This window comes from Pollicipes pollicipes, unplaced genomic scaffold (genome assembly GCF_011947565.3).
Source record: "Pollicipes pollicipes isolate AB1234 unplaced genomic scaffold, Ppol_2.1 Scaffold_7262;HRSCAF=8765_pilon_pilon_pilon, whole genome shotgun sequence".
In the NCBI taxonomy this organism is placed as follows: Eukaryota; Metazoa; Arthropoda; class Thecostraca; order Pollicipedomorpha; family Pollicipedidae; genus Pollicipes; species Pollicipes pollicipes.
The window spans coordinates 15,298,433-15,317,955 of record NW_023597055.1 but is presented as its reverse complement, the minus strand read 5'-3'; the positions used below and the strand labels follow the sequence as shown (position 1 = coordinate 15,317,955).

The 19,523-nt window shown below is 55.6% G+C and overlaps 1 protein-coding gene across 4 annotated transcripts in view; it reads left to right on the top strand.

The window, feature by feature from the left end:
• The window catches only part of LOC119113878 (cAMP-dependent protein kinase type I regulatory subunit), an 85,764-nt gene extending 66,508 nt beyond the window's left edge, over positions 1 to 19,256 (top strand). Inside the window, exons 2-3 of one of the 4 annotated variants that reach the window (XM_037238112.1) lie at positions 7,025 to 7,180; positions 19,001 to 19,256. In XM_037238112.1, coding sequence (XP_037094007.1) covers positions 7,025 to 7,180; positions 19,001 to 19,093 — 249 coding nt within the window. In that variant the 3' untranslated portion in view covers positions 19,094 to 19,256. The remainder of the gene's footprint in view (positions 1 to 7,024; positions 7,181 to 19,000) is intronic. The other 3 variants (XM_037238111.1, XM_037238110.1, XM_037238113.1) reach the window with 3 other exon arrangements.
• Positions 19,257 to 19,523: the final 267 nt, after the last annotated feature.

Below are 19,523 nucleotides of genomic sequence, written 5' to 3'. Positions count from 1 at the left end.
ACAAACAGCATCATTTGCAGTGTCCATGGGTAGAACACATGCGCAGTACGTGAGAACAAATATGATGAGGTCACGCATGCGCAGTTAGGAAAGTCTGAAAGATCACGAAAATGGTAACGGGAAACAACGTATCATGCAGCGAACGCGTGGAATAGAGCATTCTGGGTGCGCAGTGAATGCACATACAATATTGAGGTATCAGTCCGAATCATGGCACAGCACAAAACTCCCTCCCCAACTTGTTCCCAAATTCACCAGCTAAGTGAATTCGCCCATTACCGAAGCAGTACGCCCACCTGCTGTTTCGGTTTATCACTGATCTGTCGTTCGCAGGCGTCAGGCGCGGACAGGCAGGCGTCAGTCACCTCTTCTGCTACTCCCTTGAGTGACATATCCTACTGAACACTTCCCCCTGTTGCGGTACCGGTCTGTAGTGGGCCTTGTCGTGTCCCCCGCCTCGGTGCATCCACTACCCGCCCGGCGACGGGGCGCGAGGCAGCCTTTTACGTAGCCTCTGTTACCCAGCCGTGGTGCATGTGGTAAATCAACTTAATGTGCGCATTTGGGGATAATTGTTTGCTTGGTTGCAACCAATTACTTCCGATTATGATAATGGTGGTCGCTGGTGGGATGATCTTTGAACTGGCCGGGAAGGGTCCGCGACGCGTGGTAAGACGAGGGCCGACTGCGATGTGTCTCCACCCTGGTCAGCTGGCAGTCGGGTGTTCGCTGACACGGATGACCTGTGATTGACCTTAGGGTCTGTCCACGCGAACCAGTGCCATCGAGCTCAGAGGCTTTCGTGCCAAGCAGCGAAAGATAGGCTCGATCGATGGGAAGACAGGTCTTTGAACGGAAATTGATGTATGAAAAATGCATCCGCGCAATCGCGGCAAAAATTTGCTATCTTTCATCGATCATTTTACCGCATTTGTGTTGCGTGATGACAATTCGACCGCAATCTGTGGCCGATAGGTCGGTTTTGGCGCGAATCGACAGCAGAACAAAGAAGTTCGGCAGCAGTGGCGCCTCGCGCGCCGGCGGTCGACAAGCGGGCCTGGCCGCCGCCTTACCCGATGAACACTCACGCTGCGGCCGGCGTGCCAGCCGACAGGTCCAAACAGCCTGTTTGTGCGCGGCTCAGTGTGTTGACGGTGCACCCGCCGGGCGAGGGGAGTGGGCGATCACGCGGCGTGCTCCACGTCACAACAGCGCCACGCACGGCCGGGCGGCGGTGGCGTAACAGTGGCCGCCGTTTTCCTCTCGCCGCGGCGGCCGCCACCGTCGCCTGCATCCTCCAACCGTCCGATCTTCTTCCTCCAACAGCCACCCTCTCCAGCACTCTCCGACCATCGGATCTCCACCCTCCAACGGCCGCCGTCTCCAGCACCGTCGACCGTCCCACGCCCACCCTCCAGCAGCCGCCGTCTCCAGCACGCTCCGACCATCGGACCTCCACCCTCCAAGGGCCGCCGTCTCCAGCACCGTCCACCGTCCCACCCCCACCATCCAGCAGCCGCCGTCTCCAGCACCGTCCGACCGTCCCACCCCCACCCTCCAGCAGCCGCCTTCTCCAGCACTCTCCGACCATCCAACCTCCACCCTCCAGCAGCCGCCGTCTCCAGCACCCTCAGACCGACCTTTGCACCCTGGGTCCGGGCCGTCCTGTCGCCTCACTGAGCGTCGCGTCCTGAATATTTGCTGACTCTAGGATGGGCCGGCGGCTCGGTGGGCGCGTCGGCCGCCGTCGGCTGCGGCGCGACGGGCGGCGCCGGCCCCACCACCGCCCCCGAGCGCACCCGCCAGCCACCGCCCAGCTGTGGTCGCGTGCCGTTGACGCTGCCGCGTTCCGTGCGGGACGCCCGCCGCGGCCGACGCGTGGTTTCATCAGCAGTTTGGCTCCGGCGACGCCCGTCGCATGGCACCGTCAGCCCGCGCCGGGCGCCGCCGCAGAGAAGGCAATTGATTATTCAGGAACCCTTCCACTGTTGTGGCAGAGGCGTGGCAGCAAGTTTGCGGGATCAAAGGTTAAGGCCTTGCACGCGATGGACGCGTTCGGAACTGGCTTCACTATCCCTCAGTAGAACTCGAGCATTCCGTCATTTTGGGAGCTATACAGCTATCACGGGCGGCATCACTTTGACGGACTACTTGTAACCGTGAGGCACTAGATGTATCCGACCAGATGCAACTGTCACCAAACGGTGGGCACCCGCGTGTAATCACCGCCCAGCTTCCAGCTCGGACGCCTGGTGGGAAGGCGCCGACTGGCGCACATGCGCAGCGCGCGACCCCTGCCGCGACGACCGTCGACCATGACTCCTGGTAGCCGTTATCCGACTGGTTTGTGGGACGGATCACGTTCGCAGTCACTCATCATCAGCGGCACTTATCGTGGAGCGTTGGGCAGGCCGGCAGCATCGGGCCCGGAGACGCCGGCGGCTACTCGCGGCGCCGAGGCTTGTGGTGTCCGTCCGCTGCCCTGACAACGTGGGCTATCTTGGAATGCGACGACGGTCGTATAACGTAAGCTTGTTGAAAGTAAACCTGGCCGCCAGCCTCTGTCCTTTTGAGTGTCTCTCGTGCTCAGCAGTACCCCTCCATGTCTGCCTCTGGTGGCCACGCGCGCGGCGGCGGACGCGCGCCAGACGCTCTGCACGTGACAGCCGGCGGCGGCGGAGGTCAGGGGTCACGGTACCGGCTCGCGTTCCGTGCTGCTGCGGTCGGCTGACGCGCTGCCCCATTGGTCACCGGCTCCGGGCGTCATTTGGCCTGGAGTTGGCACGTCTGGCTCTGCCGGGCCAGCGATCAACCAAACTGGCCCCTTCCGGACCTGCTCGGCATCGCGCCGTATGTTTAGACGTCACATCTGCAGGCACACGTTGTCCTCTCTGCCAACGCCAATTGCAGTGAATCTCTGTCGGCGTGGATCGGGTTGGTCTGAAATTAGTTAACAGTAACAGTTCAAGAACAGAAGTTCTTAGCCCAAAAAGCTTCGACGTATTGACATGCACTACCAGGTACCTGGAATCGTTCTAGAAGCGGTATATTCGGCGTCTGTGTCCGGGCGCGGATTCAGCCAGCTATAGCTACGTAACGGTTGAATGAATTAAGGTCAACAGGTTGACATTCAGTCGGGCCTACAGCGGTTCAGCTCTGAACTCTGTGAACTTTAGTTTGGGTAATCGATGCTGCTGACGTACCAGCATCGACCATCGTGCTGGGAATTGTGAATTGTACCGGTGTGAATTCTGGCCGTGGCACGCGCCAAGAAGCAACACCCGCTTCCGTCGCTGATGCGTTCAACAAGCTTTTGGAGATGCGCCAACGCCGACGGAAGCTACTGCATCGTGTCTCATGTGTCAATGTTGGGCGGGCGATGTAGCCGTGGCTGATGGGGAGCTGCGTGGGGCTTCCTCCCGCTCCATGGTGAAAAATCTCGGTGGAGGGATTCTACCTCTTCCTGAGTATGTTGAGTATCAGTATGTTGAGTATGAGTATGAGTATTCGCTCGTCCAGGTGTGTGTGCGTGTGTCGGCCAAAAAGTAAAAAGAAAAAAGGCTCCTTGCACGCGAACGCATGCTCGATATAAACTTGAAAGTCATCCAACTTGAAACCTGCAGACAAGCCGACTTCTGCCTGCAGCTCTGTGCCGATCTTTCAGCGCAGCGGGCCAGTTGCGCTTGATCCGCTTGTTATGGGCGTCGTGAGATGGGTTTCTGGGCAAATTCTGGGCAAATTCCACGTCAAGCGAGCTCGCCGGCCGTGGACTCTGGCCCCCGCCTCCGGCCTGTCACGCTGCGGAGCTGGCGGCGGCAGTGGGGCCTCGGCGGACGGCGGCGTCACCAGCCCACTGCTGCCGCCGTCTCCCTTCGTTTTGATTCGCCCCGCCCAGGCGCCAGCTGTGTTTCTCGCTGCTGCTACGTCCGGCGTGGTGCCAGGAGTGCGCGCGGGAAATGGTGAGAGGGGAGCCGAAATTGCGAGCGCATTTCATTGCGAAGACGGGATGGTCTGTTCAGGAAGGCAAGCGTTCTGAAACTGTTTTGGGCCGTGTTCCAGGAGCTCCCGCTGTTTTTGCTGTTCTCTCGCTGGGTTTTGCTGTTTAGTGTTAGTCTGAACGTTTTCCGGACATTGAATCACCGCTTTGGGCAGTCTGGACGTTTTATTAACAGTCAGATTGTACTGGTACAGGTGTGAGCGTTGCCTTAACGCTACATGACCTAAACTGTTGAACCTGAACCATGACCATGACCTTAACTGAATATTGCCGCATGGCAGGCTTCCACAGGGTCTGCCTTATAGCCCAAACAGGGTGGAAACATCACAGCGTAAAGAGCAAATGGCTGGCAAACAGATAGAACCGGTATGAACCAGGACAAGATTTCGCAACTTTCTACATTTGAAACAAACTTGGAAAATCGGCTGCTTCAATTCTGCGTCAGATAGGGACCCCCATATAAATGCCTCGTCGAGCTGCGCATTTATCTTCTGCAGGCGATAAAATACCTAACGCAAGTTAAATTGGATAGTTCGTGAGTGGCATGATAAGTCATTATGCTGAAAAGCACGGCCCCTTCATGCAATGCATCAGGAGGGGCTGTATTATGGCAACGCTCCACGCTTCCCGCGCCGCCGGATCGTGAGTTCAGGCCTGAACGCTATACTGATGTTTCGCTTCCTCCGCCACCGGTAAATATGTGATGCTACCGGACCAAACGAGCTGCATGCGTCGTGAAATAACCCAAATTGCCGTATCATTTTCGTGCTCGCATAGCGCGGCGACGAGTCCAGGTTATCGAACCACCCCAATGGCGAATTATTCATGAATTCTGGGCGAGTGAAACTGACAAGCTTGCCTCGCGTGCGTTTGCGCAGCCTGAATTTGTAATGGTTTGGCCTCCAGGATGTGGATCGTTGAAATAGAGGCTGGCATGCTATCCGGCTGATGGCTATTTCCGAACGCCTTGGCCCCCTGCCCTTGCTGTGAAACTGTTATCCGGCGATCTTTAGACGCCAGCTGCTGGCAGGGAGCGTGCTCCCGTCGCTTGTTTTGAAAACGTCGCTTAATATTACGATCGGCTGCTCAGTGTGTATTTATAGCTGGGATAGTCATTTTCACCACAATTTATATGCATAGAATGGAGGAATTCGCGTGCGCTATGTCAGGCAGCGCATGGGCGTTAGCGCGAGTCGTTTGGGTTTCAAATAAGGTCTGGGTCTCAAACTGGAAGGATGGCGTGCCGCGCGACATTTCCGCTTCGCTCCCGATTGAGAACCCCGCGTGACTTGAGTCAAAATCACGCACTGACTGACTTGAGCACATTTTCACCTATCCAGCTTGCTTTGTTTGTGGGCTGGCTGCGACGTGGTTCGGCACGCTCGCCCGAGCAGGTGGTGCTGGTCCGGCGAGCTCTGAACGTAGTCCGCCTACTCGGGCCGGGTTTACAGTGCTCTCGAGCTGGTCCGAGCAGGCGGTGTCGGTCCGGAGAGCTCTGAACGTAGCCCGCCTGCTCGGGCCGTGCTGACAGTGCTCTCAAGCTTTGCGCTGTTTTGGCGCTGAAAGTGAGATTGATCAGCAGAACGTCAGCGTGTTATCCAGTCACCCAATCACTTGGTCTGGAACGCCAGGTGTACTTCCGCTGTTGCGAACCGTGACATGTCGCGAGGGCATAGAAACGATAGTTGGTCGTGTTCCGTCGTATCTCGTGGCTCTCAAATCGCGCTCAATATATCGCCGTGTGCTTGCATCGCTGACAGCAATAAAACAGTCCCCTGACAGCCCGTGTCAAGTGTTTTATGGCGCTTCCTGCGCGCACATCCTGCCTCGCATCGGCGGCGTCAGCACCGGATGACACGAAGTGATCTCATAAAGATGGAAGGCTGGCAGCAGGCGGCGGTCGGATGGCGGCTGCCATTTCCGCCGGGGGACGGACCTGGTGACCCGCCATGTTCCACTGACTGGCGGCGTCCCCTCCCGTCTCGTGAGTGGTGCTGGTCGGGAGCTGTCGTCGGCGGTGGCGTCATTCGGGAGGGAAGCCCTCCCAACCGGCGGACTTCACCGCACTTGTCTGCTGCCTGTGTGCGCTGCCAGACAGGCGGCGCTTATGACTCGTCCGGGCCAGTCAGAGCGGCCCCTCTGACCAGGTCAACCAGATCTACGGGCCTGGCGGGCGCAGTCCCACAGGCGGCTCCTGGGACTCGTCCGGGCCAGTCAGAGCGGCCCCTCTGACTAGGTCAGCCAGTTCTGCGGGCCTGGCGAGCGCGGCCCTCACAGGCGGCTCCTAGGACTCGTCCGGGCCAGTCAGAGCGGCCCCTCTGACCAGGTCAGCCAGGTCTGCGGGCCTGGCGGGCGCAGCCCCACAGGCGGCTCCTAGGACTCGTCCCGGCCAGTCAGAGCGGCCCCTCTGACCAGATCAGCCGGGTCTGCGGGCCTGGCGGGCGCGGCCCTCACAGGCGGCGGGGTGTTGGTGACAACGCTGACCCCTGGTGAGGTTGGTGCTGTGACCAAGACGGTCGCTGGTGGTCCATAAAAGGGGCGCGGCGACGTACGTCGCGTTTTTTCATATAAGAAGTGTGTGGGACTGGCTCCACACCCTGCGATGGGTGCCCCGTCAAGCGTGTCCAGCGTGCGCCGGTTTCCTGTCACGTTTCAGTGTCCGGTTGTCTGCGTCCGAAACCCATGTGCCGGTTTTTACCAGCACTGCGCCAGCGGGAAAGCTGGCCTGTTTGTTTTCCCGTTTTTCTAACTGGGCTGCTACAATAGGCGATCGGTTGTTTCCGTGTCAGTGTTCATCTGTGGCTTTAGTCAGTTTGTTTTCCGTCGGCGTCTAAGTTGGCTGTTGTGGTCGGCGATCTGTTTGGTTCTGTCAGTTTGTTTCTCTTTGCGTCTAAATCAGCCGCCACAGCAGGCTATCTGTCGGTTCCTTGTCAGCCGTAATCGGCTGCTTCCCCCATCGTCTGTCCTCGCCGTGTCTGCATCAGTCGGCCCCTGTTCTAACGCGCCCGCATGCGCCCCTGTTCGCAGGAGCAGACCCGGGAGTCCCGCAAGCCGCCGGCCTCGCCGGAGGACGGCGATGACCTGTCGCCGCTGCCGGCCCCGTCGGCCGGCCCGGTGCGCCGCCGCGGCGCCATCTCCGCAGAGCCCGTCACCGAGGACGACGCCACCAGCTACGTCAAGAAGGTGAGCGCGCGCGCCACGCCGGGCGCGACACGTCTCGGCACGCGGGCCTGTGCCGCCCGCCAGCCCCCCGCCGCCTGTGTGGCCGATCACGGACAGCCTGTGCCGTCGGTCACGGCTAGCCTGTGCCGCTGGTCACAGCTAGCCTGTGCCGCCAGTCACGGCTAGCCCGTGCCACCGGTCACGGAGAGCCTGTGCCGCCGGTCACGGTTAGCCTGTGCCGCCCGCCATCCTCTGCGGGGCGCGGTGTTGTCGAGGAAGACTACACGACTTGCTGCCTCGAAGCGGGATCGCTGCTCCTTTCCAGGCATGCGTTTCCGACCACAGACCGTGCTGGGAGTGCCGCCCGTCATGTTGAGGGGGTAGTTTTGCAACGCTGATCACTGCGTTGGTTGCATCGTGCCACTGGACCTACCACTGGCTCTGAGAACGCCCGAGGCATGTCGGAGACACGGGCGGCACGCTGTTAACAATTCATCGCCGGTCGACGGGGCCGACACCGGGGAGATGCCGCAGAAGGTACCAGCCCGCTGACGTGGGTGCGTCCCCGCCGCGAGCCGGTGTAGCTTGACGAGCACGTCGCGGGCACCATCGCCGTGCTCTGGCCAGCTCCCCTGATGGTCAGCCGCGCTCCTCGCGCGTCATGGGCTACGTCAAGCGTCTCGTTGCCACGCGCGCCGGCGTGTTTGCCGGCTTTTTCGGACGTCATAAGCTGCGTCAAGGAAAGCCGCCCACCGTCGGTTATGGTGGTGGTTATTGGCACGTGGATGTGTCTCGTGGGATATTTGGGGTCGTGTACATAAAGTTCAACAATATTGGTTGTAGCTGTTTGACCTAGCGGTATCGACATCATCTGTTGCCGCCCCATGCCCAAACTGATCTACATCATATAGATTGCTGGTTAGATGTCGTGGTACGTGCTAGTTACCTTCAGTAAGGCGCGTTTTGCGGCATGGGAAAAACAGGTGACACCAGATGTGTTATCTTCATAAAGATGACACCAAGAGCTCTGCGAATGAAGCCTGTCGCCTTTGGGAATTCATGGAGACACTAGACCTCTGCGAATGAAGCCTGTCGCCTTTGGGAATCCATGCAGATAGTTCATGTCATTGTATTATCCCTTTTTGGGATGTCCCTCCTTACTGAGTCTATCACGAAGAGACGCAACGATTTTTGATGTCCAAGCATACCTCTACGAACATTGCGGCCTTAAAGTCCAGGTGGGGTCAGGCTTGGCAACGAATGAAAGTTGTAATCGATGAAATTGATGGCTGGAGCCGTTAGTTCTTATGTGCAGCTGCGAGGAACATTACGCATGCATTAGACAATACTGATTGCTTTTTTCCTCTTCAAATAGCTAGGAGAAAGGAGCTGTACATTTATTGATTTACTGGTGGCATGCCTTCGTCAAAACGATAATGAACCACCTCAAATCGATATGAGCGACACTTCGGCATTACTTTGACTGAGGCATGTAGCCCAAATATTGATGCATATATATATATATATATATATATATATATATACCCTTTCTCTCGGTTATTCCACGAGGAATTAGGCTAACAGTACTGTCCAAGTTGCAGTGGTGTACGCTTTTGGAAAGAGTGACGAAAGTATTGCAAAACATAACTATGTTGGCTTGGTCTCAGTCGCAATAACCTGCACTCAAATCTGTGCAGTTTTTGTAGTGAGAGCCCTCATTTTGGGCCTCGACATGTTGTCCCGCTTTGTTGGATTGGCGCCTCTCTGCCCATTACTGACATGGATATGAGATGACCCTCTGCTGAGATCGTGTAGCGCGTAACAGACGGCGCATTCGCACAAGGAGAACTGTTGGTTCTTCGTCTTGCCCTGCTCCGTGTGCCACAATCTCCGATCGCAGCCTAAAAACACCACTTCCCCACCCAAAAACTTCGGGGTCGGAGTTTTAGTCTGAAACCCTTGGCTGCCTGCACGCATCGACCTGCTCTTCTACCAGCACGATCGTCCGTTCTTTCCGTCGTAAAAATGCGTTGTCTTGGCTTCCTGTGGCGCCAGTTCGTCCATATTTCAGCTTAGTTTGAACTCGTGCACTTCAAAAAGTTTGCAGTCATAAAGCCGTGTCTTCCCCGTTGTTGGAAGGTGGGGAAGATGAAATTGTGATGATATTGAAATGTTCCCGGAAAGCTTTCTCGTTGATACATGCGAGTAAGCTCTTGAAGTATTACGGAACGTTTTAAATAATTATACTCCTTGTTGCCGCAAGCTGCTTTTTAAGACAGTCAAAAACACGACTCGAGGCCTGTTAAAACCGTGACTGGCTGGCCCGAGCCACTAAGGTACACAATTGTTGTTTTGTTGTTGCCAAGATTCTCTCAACCCTCTGCTTCGCACGTAACAGTAATGTGACCACGGACAACAGCATCGTCCCGGTAACAGCCCCGGCCCAGTTTCCCCCATCAAACGACACCCCGATTCACTCGGCGGACGTCGCGCTGCCTTACTGGACCACAAACGGACATTCGCCGGTGGCTGCGACACTTTATTGGACCATAAATGAACATTCGCCGGTGGCTGCGACACCTTACCGGGCCACAAACGGACACCCGCCGGACGTCACAAGCGTCGGCAGTCATCCGCTGCTCACCGTCATGCACTGTCTGGTTGTCGGCTGATGTGTCGTGCCCGGGCCAAAACCGAACGCTGGGTCAGTCGTGAGCGGTCAGGGCCGTGTTCGCATTCCCGGTGACTGCGTGCAGCGGTGTGAGGGGTGCGGCTCAGCAGGTGGCCACGTGGCGGGCTCGATCGGAAATCAATGCCAACAAAAAGACGCTTGCCGGTTCGGAAAGCGCTTGCGACGGCTGCTGGTTGTTTTGGCGGGTTTTTCCTGCTGCGGATGTCTTTTTTTCGGACGGTGGCTAGACTGTCCCATTTATTGTAAACGACGTGGAGAGTGCGTTTCGTACTCCGTGATCTGTCAGATATAATGTTCTTGCGGAGGGAGCGATGGCACACGTGCCGCGCGTGGTTTTTAATTACTTATGAGATGGCTGCGGTGGATTCAGACTTTTACTGAACGCAATTTACGTGAGCTTGCTCATGTGCTTATTTACATGAGCTTCAGGAGGAAGCTCATTTACATGAGCTTCCTTCTACCCTCATCTCTAGCGCTGATGAACGCGGCCAACGTGGCGGGAGACTGGTTTCAAGCGTCTTTTCCGTACAACAGGCTCACGCTGTGGCCTCCTCAGCCGGTAGGCAGGCGCTGGTGACGTCACACATGGCCTGGGGCGCACGTAAGATTTCACTGTGCGGGAAGCGCAATTCGGGAATATCCCGTGAAAACAGAGTTAAGTATGCTACAGTCGCGCGAAAGTTTGTGTTTTCGTCAAACAAGATCGCATGTCTTGTTATGTCTACATGTGTACCCAGTAGTTCACGTTTATTTTACACACACCGTAAATTTGATAAGGAGGGAGGGGGGAGGGAGCTTGGGTAATAGGCAGCTTTGTCGCAGCCGGTAGTTAGGTATCTCTTGATTTTCGGCGGAATTATCACAAGCGCTTACCCTCGGGAGCCCCTGCCCCCACCAGCCCCCACTAGCCCCGAGTATGGCGCCACACCCCATCCTCCACCTCGGGTGACAGCGCCCCGCTTAGTCATAAATTAAGCAGCCAGGAGACACGTGATGACGCCCGCTCAGAACCCTATCGACCGGCCACGTAGCCACTGCATGGAACTCGAAGACCATTTATCGACTTAGCCGTATTGTGCAGAGGGCTGAAAAGTCGTTATTTACAGGTAGTTAGGCACACTAAATTGAGTACGACGACCGGCCGCGGGCGACCAGACAGTGGCAATTGATCAGAGAGCGCCGAGCGGTCAGACAGCGGCGAGCGGTCAGACAGCAGTGAGCGTCCAGACAGCGGAGAGGGGCCAGACAGCAGTGAGCGGCCAGACAGCAGTGAGCGGTCAGACAGCAGTGAGCGGCCAGACAGCGGAGAGGGGCCGGACCGCTGCAAGCGTCCTCCGTGCTTCGCGCCGAGCTGTCTCACTTGCGGACGGGCTATGTCCCGGTGCGTGCTAGCCTGTCGCGGCAGAGCGCGCGAAGCTGGTGTGGTTTATGAACGACACGTAATGTTCATTTGCCAATAAGTACCGACAGCACCCACTCTTTGAACGCGGCGTCAGACCGAAACGACGACAGCGAGGCTTGGCTATGTACTCCCACATGCAAGTGGTGTCAGCGCGAACTCCTGGGATCGATGTAAGCTGCTGGCCTATCACGATAGGGGGCCTTTAGGCTCATGAAGTGATGGCTAAGGTCGCATTCCGGGTGGGTGGGCTCCGTGTTCAGTTATGGCCTGTTGCATGCTTTATGAAAAGACTGCTAGCCCTCCTGGTTACCGCACTTTGCCATCCGTGTGCAATATTGCACGCGGCTGTAACGTGAGCGAGCAGCGAACGCGGGGTTAACGGTGTCGGCGCGCGCAAAAATCAGTGCTCGTTTGAGTTGTACCGCCAGCAACGTACGACACTCCATGTGACCCTGCCCGTGGAGATTGGACTGATGTGTACGCGTGACATTTTGTACTCCTTTACCTTGTACCTTTGTACCTTTCGTACCAGTATTAGGAACAAGGCTCTTGAGCCCACACTCTACCCAAGCGGCTGGCCCGACACCAGTAGCTCATTAATAATGGGCCTTGATAATTGAGACCCGCGGATTATCGTAGCTACCACTCGCAAATGCCCATTATTACAGAAATAGGCTTTGTCGCTACGGTATTTAGGTATCTCCTGATCCTCGGCTGAATCGCTATTAGCAACCATTAGGAAAACGAATGCGCCGTAAGAAGTTTTAATTGACGGTTACATCCTATGCCTGGTGTCGTTTGCAGTCGGTTAATGACATCTCATTATATAGAATGTGAGAAAAATAGAATCAGTCCTGACTGCTAAAAAAATCGTGGAGCTCAGGACGTAAACAGTCCAGCGGTGTGATCAGCCCAACGCGGAACAGAACAAGACCAGGTGTTGCGGCATCTGTCTATGGACCTGTTCACGGAGGCAAGACGTTAGTAATAGCCTCATTCCTCGGAGGAAAATCAGGAGAATGGAGATATAGATGTCTTGATATATCGGCAACATGCTTTTGTCGGAACAGAAGTGCCATTGTTTTGATACAGGCATGGTGCCAAAATATCACCGCATCGATATCTCCATTCTGTTTTTCCTCCGAGGAATGGGGCTATTACTACCGTCTTATCTATGTGAATGATGTTCCTCGCAAATGCACTTAACAATTTACGTCATTCTGTTCACTTAATCGTGCATTTGAAGCGCCGGCACGCCTACGCAGCGTCCATCACGCGTGTAGATGGGACTGTGACGTCACGCCTCGAGCTGCTGGGGATTGGCTGATGCTGGGCCCACGCAGTTCAACCGAGGCATCGAACACCACCCGAGGGCGCTTGCTAGCTGCTGATGTCTGATACTGATACGGATATGATACTGATGCCTGCACTGATACTGATGTATGTGCCGATGCCGATACCGACGTATATGCCGATGCCGATGCCGGTGCCGATGTCGATGTGGATGTCGATGTGGATGTCGATGTCGATGCCGATGCTGATGCTGATATCGATACCGTACATCTATATCGATGTTTACGTCGATCGACGCCGGCAGCGTGCGCGCTGCATGGTGCACGGCACAACCACTGTGGAGTGCCGGAGCTGGTCCAGCGGTTGAGTTGGTATGGCTTCGCTGGCCCCGGTATTAAAATGTACAGTCAGTCTGCTTGTGATGGCGGTGGACGGTGGCTGTTGCTGCTGTGTCGAAATCGGGCGTCGACGCGTCCCTCATGCTCAGAGATCTTGGAACGAGCGGCGAGCGCTGTCCCTCAGCTCATGGGTCTGCGGCCGAAGACAAGGTGCAGAAATAGTGATTTTCCAGGCTTGGAAGTTGTTAGAGTCGCAAGACGTGCTCTTCAAACAAGACCTTGGTGGTTGTTCTCGGAGAAATGTGTTATGCAACTGCCTTGATAAGCATAATCCCTGTCAATCACCACTGCAGCACAGCGTCGCCACAAATGTCCTCCTAAGCAGCTGCTGATAGATGATACAGGACACCAACCTACCTGAAGGGTTAACTGCTCTTCAAAGTTACATAGAATTACTTGTTTTCTTATGTGCACCACAGCGGAAGCTGTCAGCGAAGGACCCAGTCGTTGCCGCGATCTGGATTTTACACAGTGTTAGCAAAACGAAACGAACTGTGCGAGGAGAAACGAAAGGTGCGAAAACGAGCTGCACCGCCTCAGTAGTTCGGCTGCTGCAGAGCCGCGGGAGGTGAACGGTTTGTTGTGCAAATGTGAATTCTGCTCTTGGGTGGGTTGGGGTGAAGAGAAAATATTATATCCCGCTGCTGGCAATGTAGCTATGTTTCTTAAACACGCTGTTCTCCGAGCGTTTCTGATTGTATGTTTCTTAATCGTGCTGCTCTCTGAGCGTTTCTGGTGGCAGAAACTTTGAAATGTGCGGAAGCGTCTCGCTGGGCAATGGTTAAGCATTTGTAAAACCTGTCACCTTGTTCTTGTGGGCTTCTTGGTCTTGTTTGAACCAAAAGCTGTGGTTGCGTTTGGTCATAGTAGGAGAATCCTATCAATATTTGTGTTTCATGTCATGCGTGCATGCATTTGTTACCTGTGAAAAATTTGCATCGTTCCTGCGCTTCCATTGGCGTGATTAATTGGTTATTGATGTCCCAGGACGTAACAGCAACACCTATTATCTACGTATAGTTGGTAAGCAGTTCAGTGCTAGTTAAACGGTGCATCGGCAACACTGCACAATACATTGCGCCCGTTAGAAAGTTGAACTAATTGAGCGCCTGTGGCGCTGCAGCACTGTCGGTTTCAACGGAACTTGGACTCCGGCTCAGACTCGCCCAGATGCCGGAGAGAGAGAGAGAGAGAGAGAGAGAGAGAGAGAGAGAGAGAGAGAGAGAGAGAGAGAGAGAGAGAGAGAGAGAGAGAGAGAGAGAGAGAGAGAGAGAGAGAGAAGAGAGAGAGAGAGAGAGAGAGAGAGAGAGAGGAGAGAGAAGAGAGAGAGAGAGAGAGAGAGAGAGAGAGAGAGGGAGAGAGAGAGAGAGAGAGAGAGAGAGAGAGAGAGAGAGAGAGAGAGAGGAGAGAAGAGAGAGAGAGAGAGAGAGAGAGAGAGAGAGAGAGAGAGAGAGAGAGAGAGAGAGAGAGAGAGAGGAGAGAGAGAGAGAGAGAGAGAGAGAGAGAGAGAGAGAGAGAGAGAGAGAGAGAGAGAGAGAGAGAGAGAGAGAGAGAGAGAGAGAGAGAGAGAGAGAGAGAGAGAGAGAGAGAGAGAGAGAGAGAGAGAGAGAGAGAGAGAGAGAGAGAGAGAGAGAGAGAGAGAGAGAGAGAGAGAGAGAGAGAGAGAGAGAGAGAGAGAGAGAGAGAGAGAGAGAGAGAGAGAGAGAGCGCACTATGATACCATACCCAGATGCGTAGAGAGGCCGCAGATAGCAGTACAGGCCGTACACACAAGATGTGCTAAGCGTGTGCTGATCGATGTGTGTCAGGCGTCCGATAAGCCGAAGGAAACACGCTTTAGCTCAACAGTCAACTATCGATCAATAATGGGCTGTCAAGAATGACTCAGAAATAACCTGCTGATGGGCCGGATGGATGTCAAGTGCCATCGATGTGGCCAAGGAACATGTACGCACCTGGCTCAGGGACTGCATATTCGTTGACGTATACGGCCGGGTGTTACCGAAAGCAGCTGTTTCGTGTTTTATTTAGTTCTTCATTTGCTTGGTGCGAGATATCGCGGTGCCTCGTCGAGTGGTTGGAAAGCTATATGGAGACGGTGTCAGGAGTGGTTCCGTTTGCTCAGGAGTGGACATTCCTCCAAACTGAGCACACCAGTTCCGTTCGCTCAGGAGTGGACATTCCTCCAAGCTGAGCACACTAGTTCCGTTCGTTCAGGAGTGGACATTCCTCCAACCTGAGCACACTAGTTCCGTTCGTTCAGGAGTGGACATTCCTCCAAGCTGAGCACACTAGTTCCGTTCGTTCAGGAGTGGACATTCCTCCAACCTGAGCACACCAGTTCCGTTCGTTCAGGAGTGGACATTCCTCCAAGCTGAGCACGCTAGTTCCATTCGTTCAGGAGTGGACATTCATCCAAGCTGAGCACACCAGTTCCGTTCATTCAGGAGTGGACATTCCTCCAAGCTGAGCACACCAGTTCCGTTCATTCAGGAGTGGACATTCATCCAAGCTGAGCACACCAGTTCCGTTCGTTCAGGAGTGGACATTCATCCAAGCTGAGCACACTGTTTCCGTTCGTTCAGGAGTGGACATTTATCCAAGCTGAGCACACTGGTTCCGTTCGTTCAGGAGTGGACATTCCTCCAAGCTGAGCACACTATTTCCGTCTGCTTTCAGCCCAGATATGGTGAAAACAGCATTGCTGACGCAGGTAAACTGGCAAACAGTTGTAAAACCAGGGGAATTCTTAAAGGTTGTTTGCTTAGTTTTGGCCAGTGGCTGTTCGGTATACGTTGCTCCGCATACTCGTATTGGATTGTGTTACGGGGCATTTACGGAGCTTTAAGTGGGTTTTTATAGAGGCGGTGAGAGCACTGGCTCAGAGCACCGTGGAAGTGGCGACCGATCTGTTCCAGTGAGTAGACGACGCAGTTTCCGGCGGGGCACCAGTTTTCCCCGTATCTCCTTTTGCACGCACTCTCCGGGTCGCCACGCCTCGGTCTCATCTTGTCAGATCCGCGTGCGTCGATCGTCGGTAGTTAACCGCCAGCTCGGTGTGAAGTGACGTCACTGGATCAGCTCGGTTTGTAGTGACGTCACGGTCTGGCAGCATCCGTCTCCATTACCGTCGAAGTCATTCATCATTCACATATTGCCTGTCGGGGCTGAGGTGTCGATTTTTCATCCTGACGCCCCTCCAATTATCGGAATTTCACGGCCGGGCTGCTGCGGCGTTCGTGGCGTCGCTGCTGCGGCGCCACCCGGCTGAAATGCCACCTCGCGCCCACTAGAGCGAAAGGCTCTCGCGATTGGCTCTCGCTCCCGAGGGTACGCCCTCAGGGCATGAGATTGCCGGAGTCAGCCGCATGTGGACGGCTGCTTTCGTGCAAGGTAGTTGAGAGGCTATGGCGGTGTCAGATCGCTTTGTGCTGCAACATCTCTTTCGAATGCAAGGTCGTTTCGTAGGGGATTAAAAGAAGGCGAGGCCAGAGCCTCGCACTGGGGCTTGATCCTCGTGGGATTGTGAATGCAGCGGTGGCCCAAAATTATCGCGGTGCTCGAGGCGACTGCAAGACGAAACAACCGGAAGGAGATCTGCGTACTTTTTCGGAAGGTGCCTCAGCCGCCGCGCGAAATCTAGATATTTCTCGCTTGAACTGGTTAACGCTTTTCGGAGCTGGGCAGGATTATTGCTCGAACGTGCCATGACCGCCTTCCAGCATGGGAAGTTTATTGGCAAATGGCTAGGTGGATCTAAATTCTGATCGGCGAGTGCATAGGTACATCCATCGTCTATGAAGCGCCGCAGGAGGTGCATGATGTGCTCCAAATATTAGGAGATGCCCGGCAGGATGGTTGCGCCCGTTTTCTCCGAGGAACCTCTGCGTGCACGAGTCAGTATCAGCCCTTATTCCTTTGATGTTCCTTTGCCATTCACTGCCAATGGAGAGTATCTTGGGATGGAGGAAGCGTCTCTGTGCAATCACACCGCACCATCCAGCTGAATGGTCCAACGACGACGGCGCCCATGATCCATTCATGACGGGTGGATGCGTCGGCACCCGGGGGCATCGTCATCCCTTGGGCGTGTATGAGGTCACTGTGGGGGAGGGGGAGGGGGGAGCGGGGCGACTGGCGGGGTGATGTCGCGGCGCCAAGTGACGTCAGCGCGGTACGTTTGCAGTACGCGGTACGCGGTACGTACGGGCTGCAAATGTTTCAGCGATTTCAGAACTGTTTGTTTCATTGTAGGTTTTATGGATCATTTTATGATAGACCATGATAACTGCTCGTCAGAGATGTTGCCCATCGCTTTTGATCTTCGCCTGACCTTATAAAAAGGCTACTTCACATCTAGAGAACGAACAAGGGTGACGGAATAGTTAATTCACGTGAAAGTGCTCGTTTAAGAAGGTGTTCAAGTATACCAGATATGCGATATACTCCTGTGAGCATATCACACCATTTTCACAATTTTAAGTGCTCTGCAACACCGGCTATTACGTTGATTGTCTGGTTCGACGGCATCTCAATTTCCCGTGGAAAGGTCTGTACACTCGTTGCATACCCCGTCGTTTGTCTCTCAGCTCAGTGTGCAGTGTCACACCGCGCCTCGTGGGTGAAGAGGGTTCGGAACAAGGCGGCGGGTGCCGTCTTTGACGCTGCAGATCCCGGTGTGATGCCCTATAGTAGAATAAGCATGGCCAAAAGTGAGTTAAACAACGCACAACGCACCGATGCAGAAGTCCTATGCGCTTTGTCGGTGGACGGATAGACTTGCCCAAGTGGAAAGGTCACTGCCCAGCCGCAGCCGCTCGCCTGGCTTTGGCGGCGGCGTGCTGACTCGCGCCGCGCCACCCGCGCCGGCGCCGACCCCCGGCCCGGGGTCGCGCCTGACGCGTGACCCCTGACCCGGCGGCGCGTCAGATCGACGCCGAGCCTGTCTGTCTCCGGGGGCGGCCGCGTGGCGCGTCCTGTGGACGCCTCGGGCGCTCCGTGTCGGCGCGGCCGGGCCGTATATTGGCGTCGGCTGGTTACGGAGCGGATTCCCGACTGTGGCTGGAGCCAGTTTGGACTGCGGCCAAACGAGCTTCTTGTGTGTCTTCATCGTCTACTCAATGACACGAACTGGCATGAAATTGCGGTCGTGGAAGAAAACATCGGCAGAAGTATTTCTAAAGTGCTGTTGTAGTTGATTAATCGCTGTTTTGGACAAAACTCAGACAGATAAACCGCCTCCCTAAGAATAAACGGTTTTTACTGTCCGCCAATTTCCCCGCCCTCGCCATTAGTTTGGTCAGCGCCGTGGGAAGGAGAAATGAGAACGCCCATCAGCGCCACATACAGGCCGAGTCGCCGAAATGAGCCGACTCGACGGCTGTCGCGCGATGGGCCGCGCTCGCCACCACTGACGCCGGACGTTCCGGTCCGTGTGTGTGCCGGCGGCGGGGCGTGCCGCTCGTTGTCGGCGATCCCGCCTGATTGGGCCATAAGTCAGCCGGCGGGTAGTCGGTCGGCCGCCGGCCGCGGCTTCGGCGGGGTGGTGGGTGGGCCACGCCTGCTGTCGCTGGCTAGAACACGGCGCCTCTTGCGCCGGTCGGGTGTGGCGCACCGCCGGAACGTCACCGTAGGGGACTCGGGGGAGGGGCGAGGGCTGGGGCCGGTGGCCTGCGATGATGCCCTGCGATGCTAAAACTGAACGTTACATTTGTGTTCTAAGTGCGGCTAAAAGCGGCTAGGTCAACGCTTGCCGATGGTTTGAAGTTGTTTCCGTGGGGCAGCAAGGCTGTGGCCCTGATTCTTAAAAACGGTGTGTTTTGACGCCCATTGCTGGAGTTCGATGTGTTGATTTAACGTTTGACTTTACCCGGCTTAACCCAGGGGACAATGTAAGGTTATTTCTTTATTTGATGTGGCTTAAAGAAGTTTGGAGTTCTGATATGAGGTCTTCAATATTCATTTCGCACCAATCAGCTCCTCATCGTGAACTGCATGCGTTTGCTCACTGGTGTTCGCCATGTTGACTTTGTCCTAACCGTGCGCCTTTTCCGCAGGTGGTGCCCAAGGATTACAAGACCATGGCAGCTCTCAGCAAAGCCATAGCCAAAAACGTGCTCTTCTCACATCTGGACGAGAATGAGAGGTGAGAGTGCAGGGCTGGTGGACTGATGCGGTTGGCTGCGTAGCGTTTGTACACTGATGTCACTGTCGGCAAATGTCTCTCGTGTCGCGTGCAATGGTCGTCTCTGTGGTTTTCTACCGAAACCGGTGAGACCGTACACCCGACGGTACTCCGTGTGTTGACTCTCTGCAGACACCAGGCAGTGCTCCGTGTGTTGACGCTCTGCGAACACCAGGCGGTGCTCCGTGTGTTGACGCTCTGCGGACACCAGGCAGTGCTCCGTGTGTTGACGCTCTGCGGACACCAGGCAGTGCTCCGTGTGTTGACGCTCTGCGGACACCAGGCAGTGCTCCGTGTGTTGACGCTCTGCGGGCACCAGGCAGTGCTCTGTGTGTTGACGCTCTGCGGACACCAGGCAGTGCTCCGTGTGTTGACGCTCTGCGGACACCAGGCAG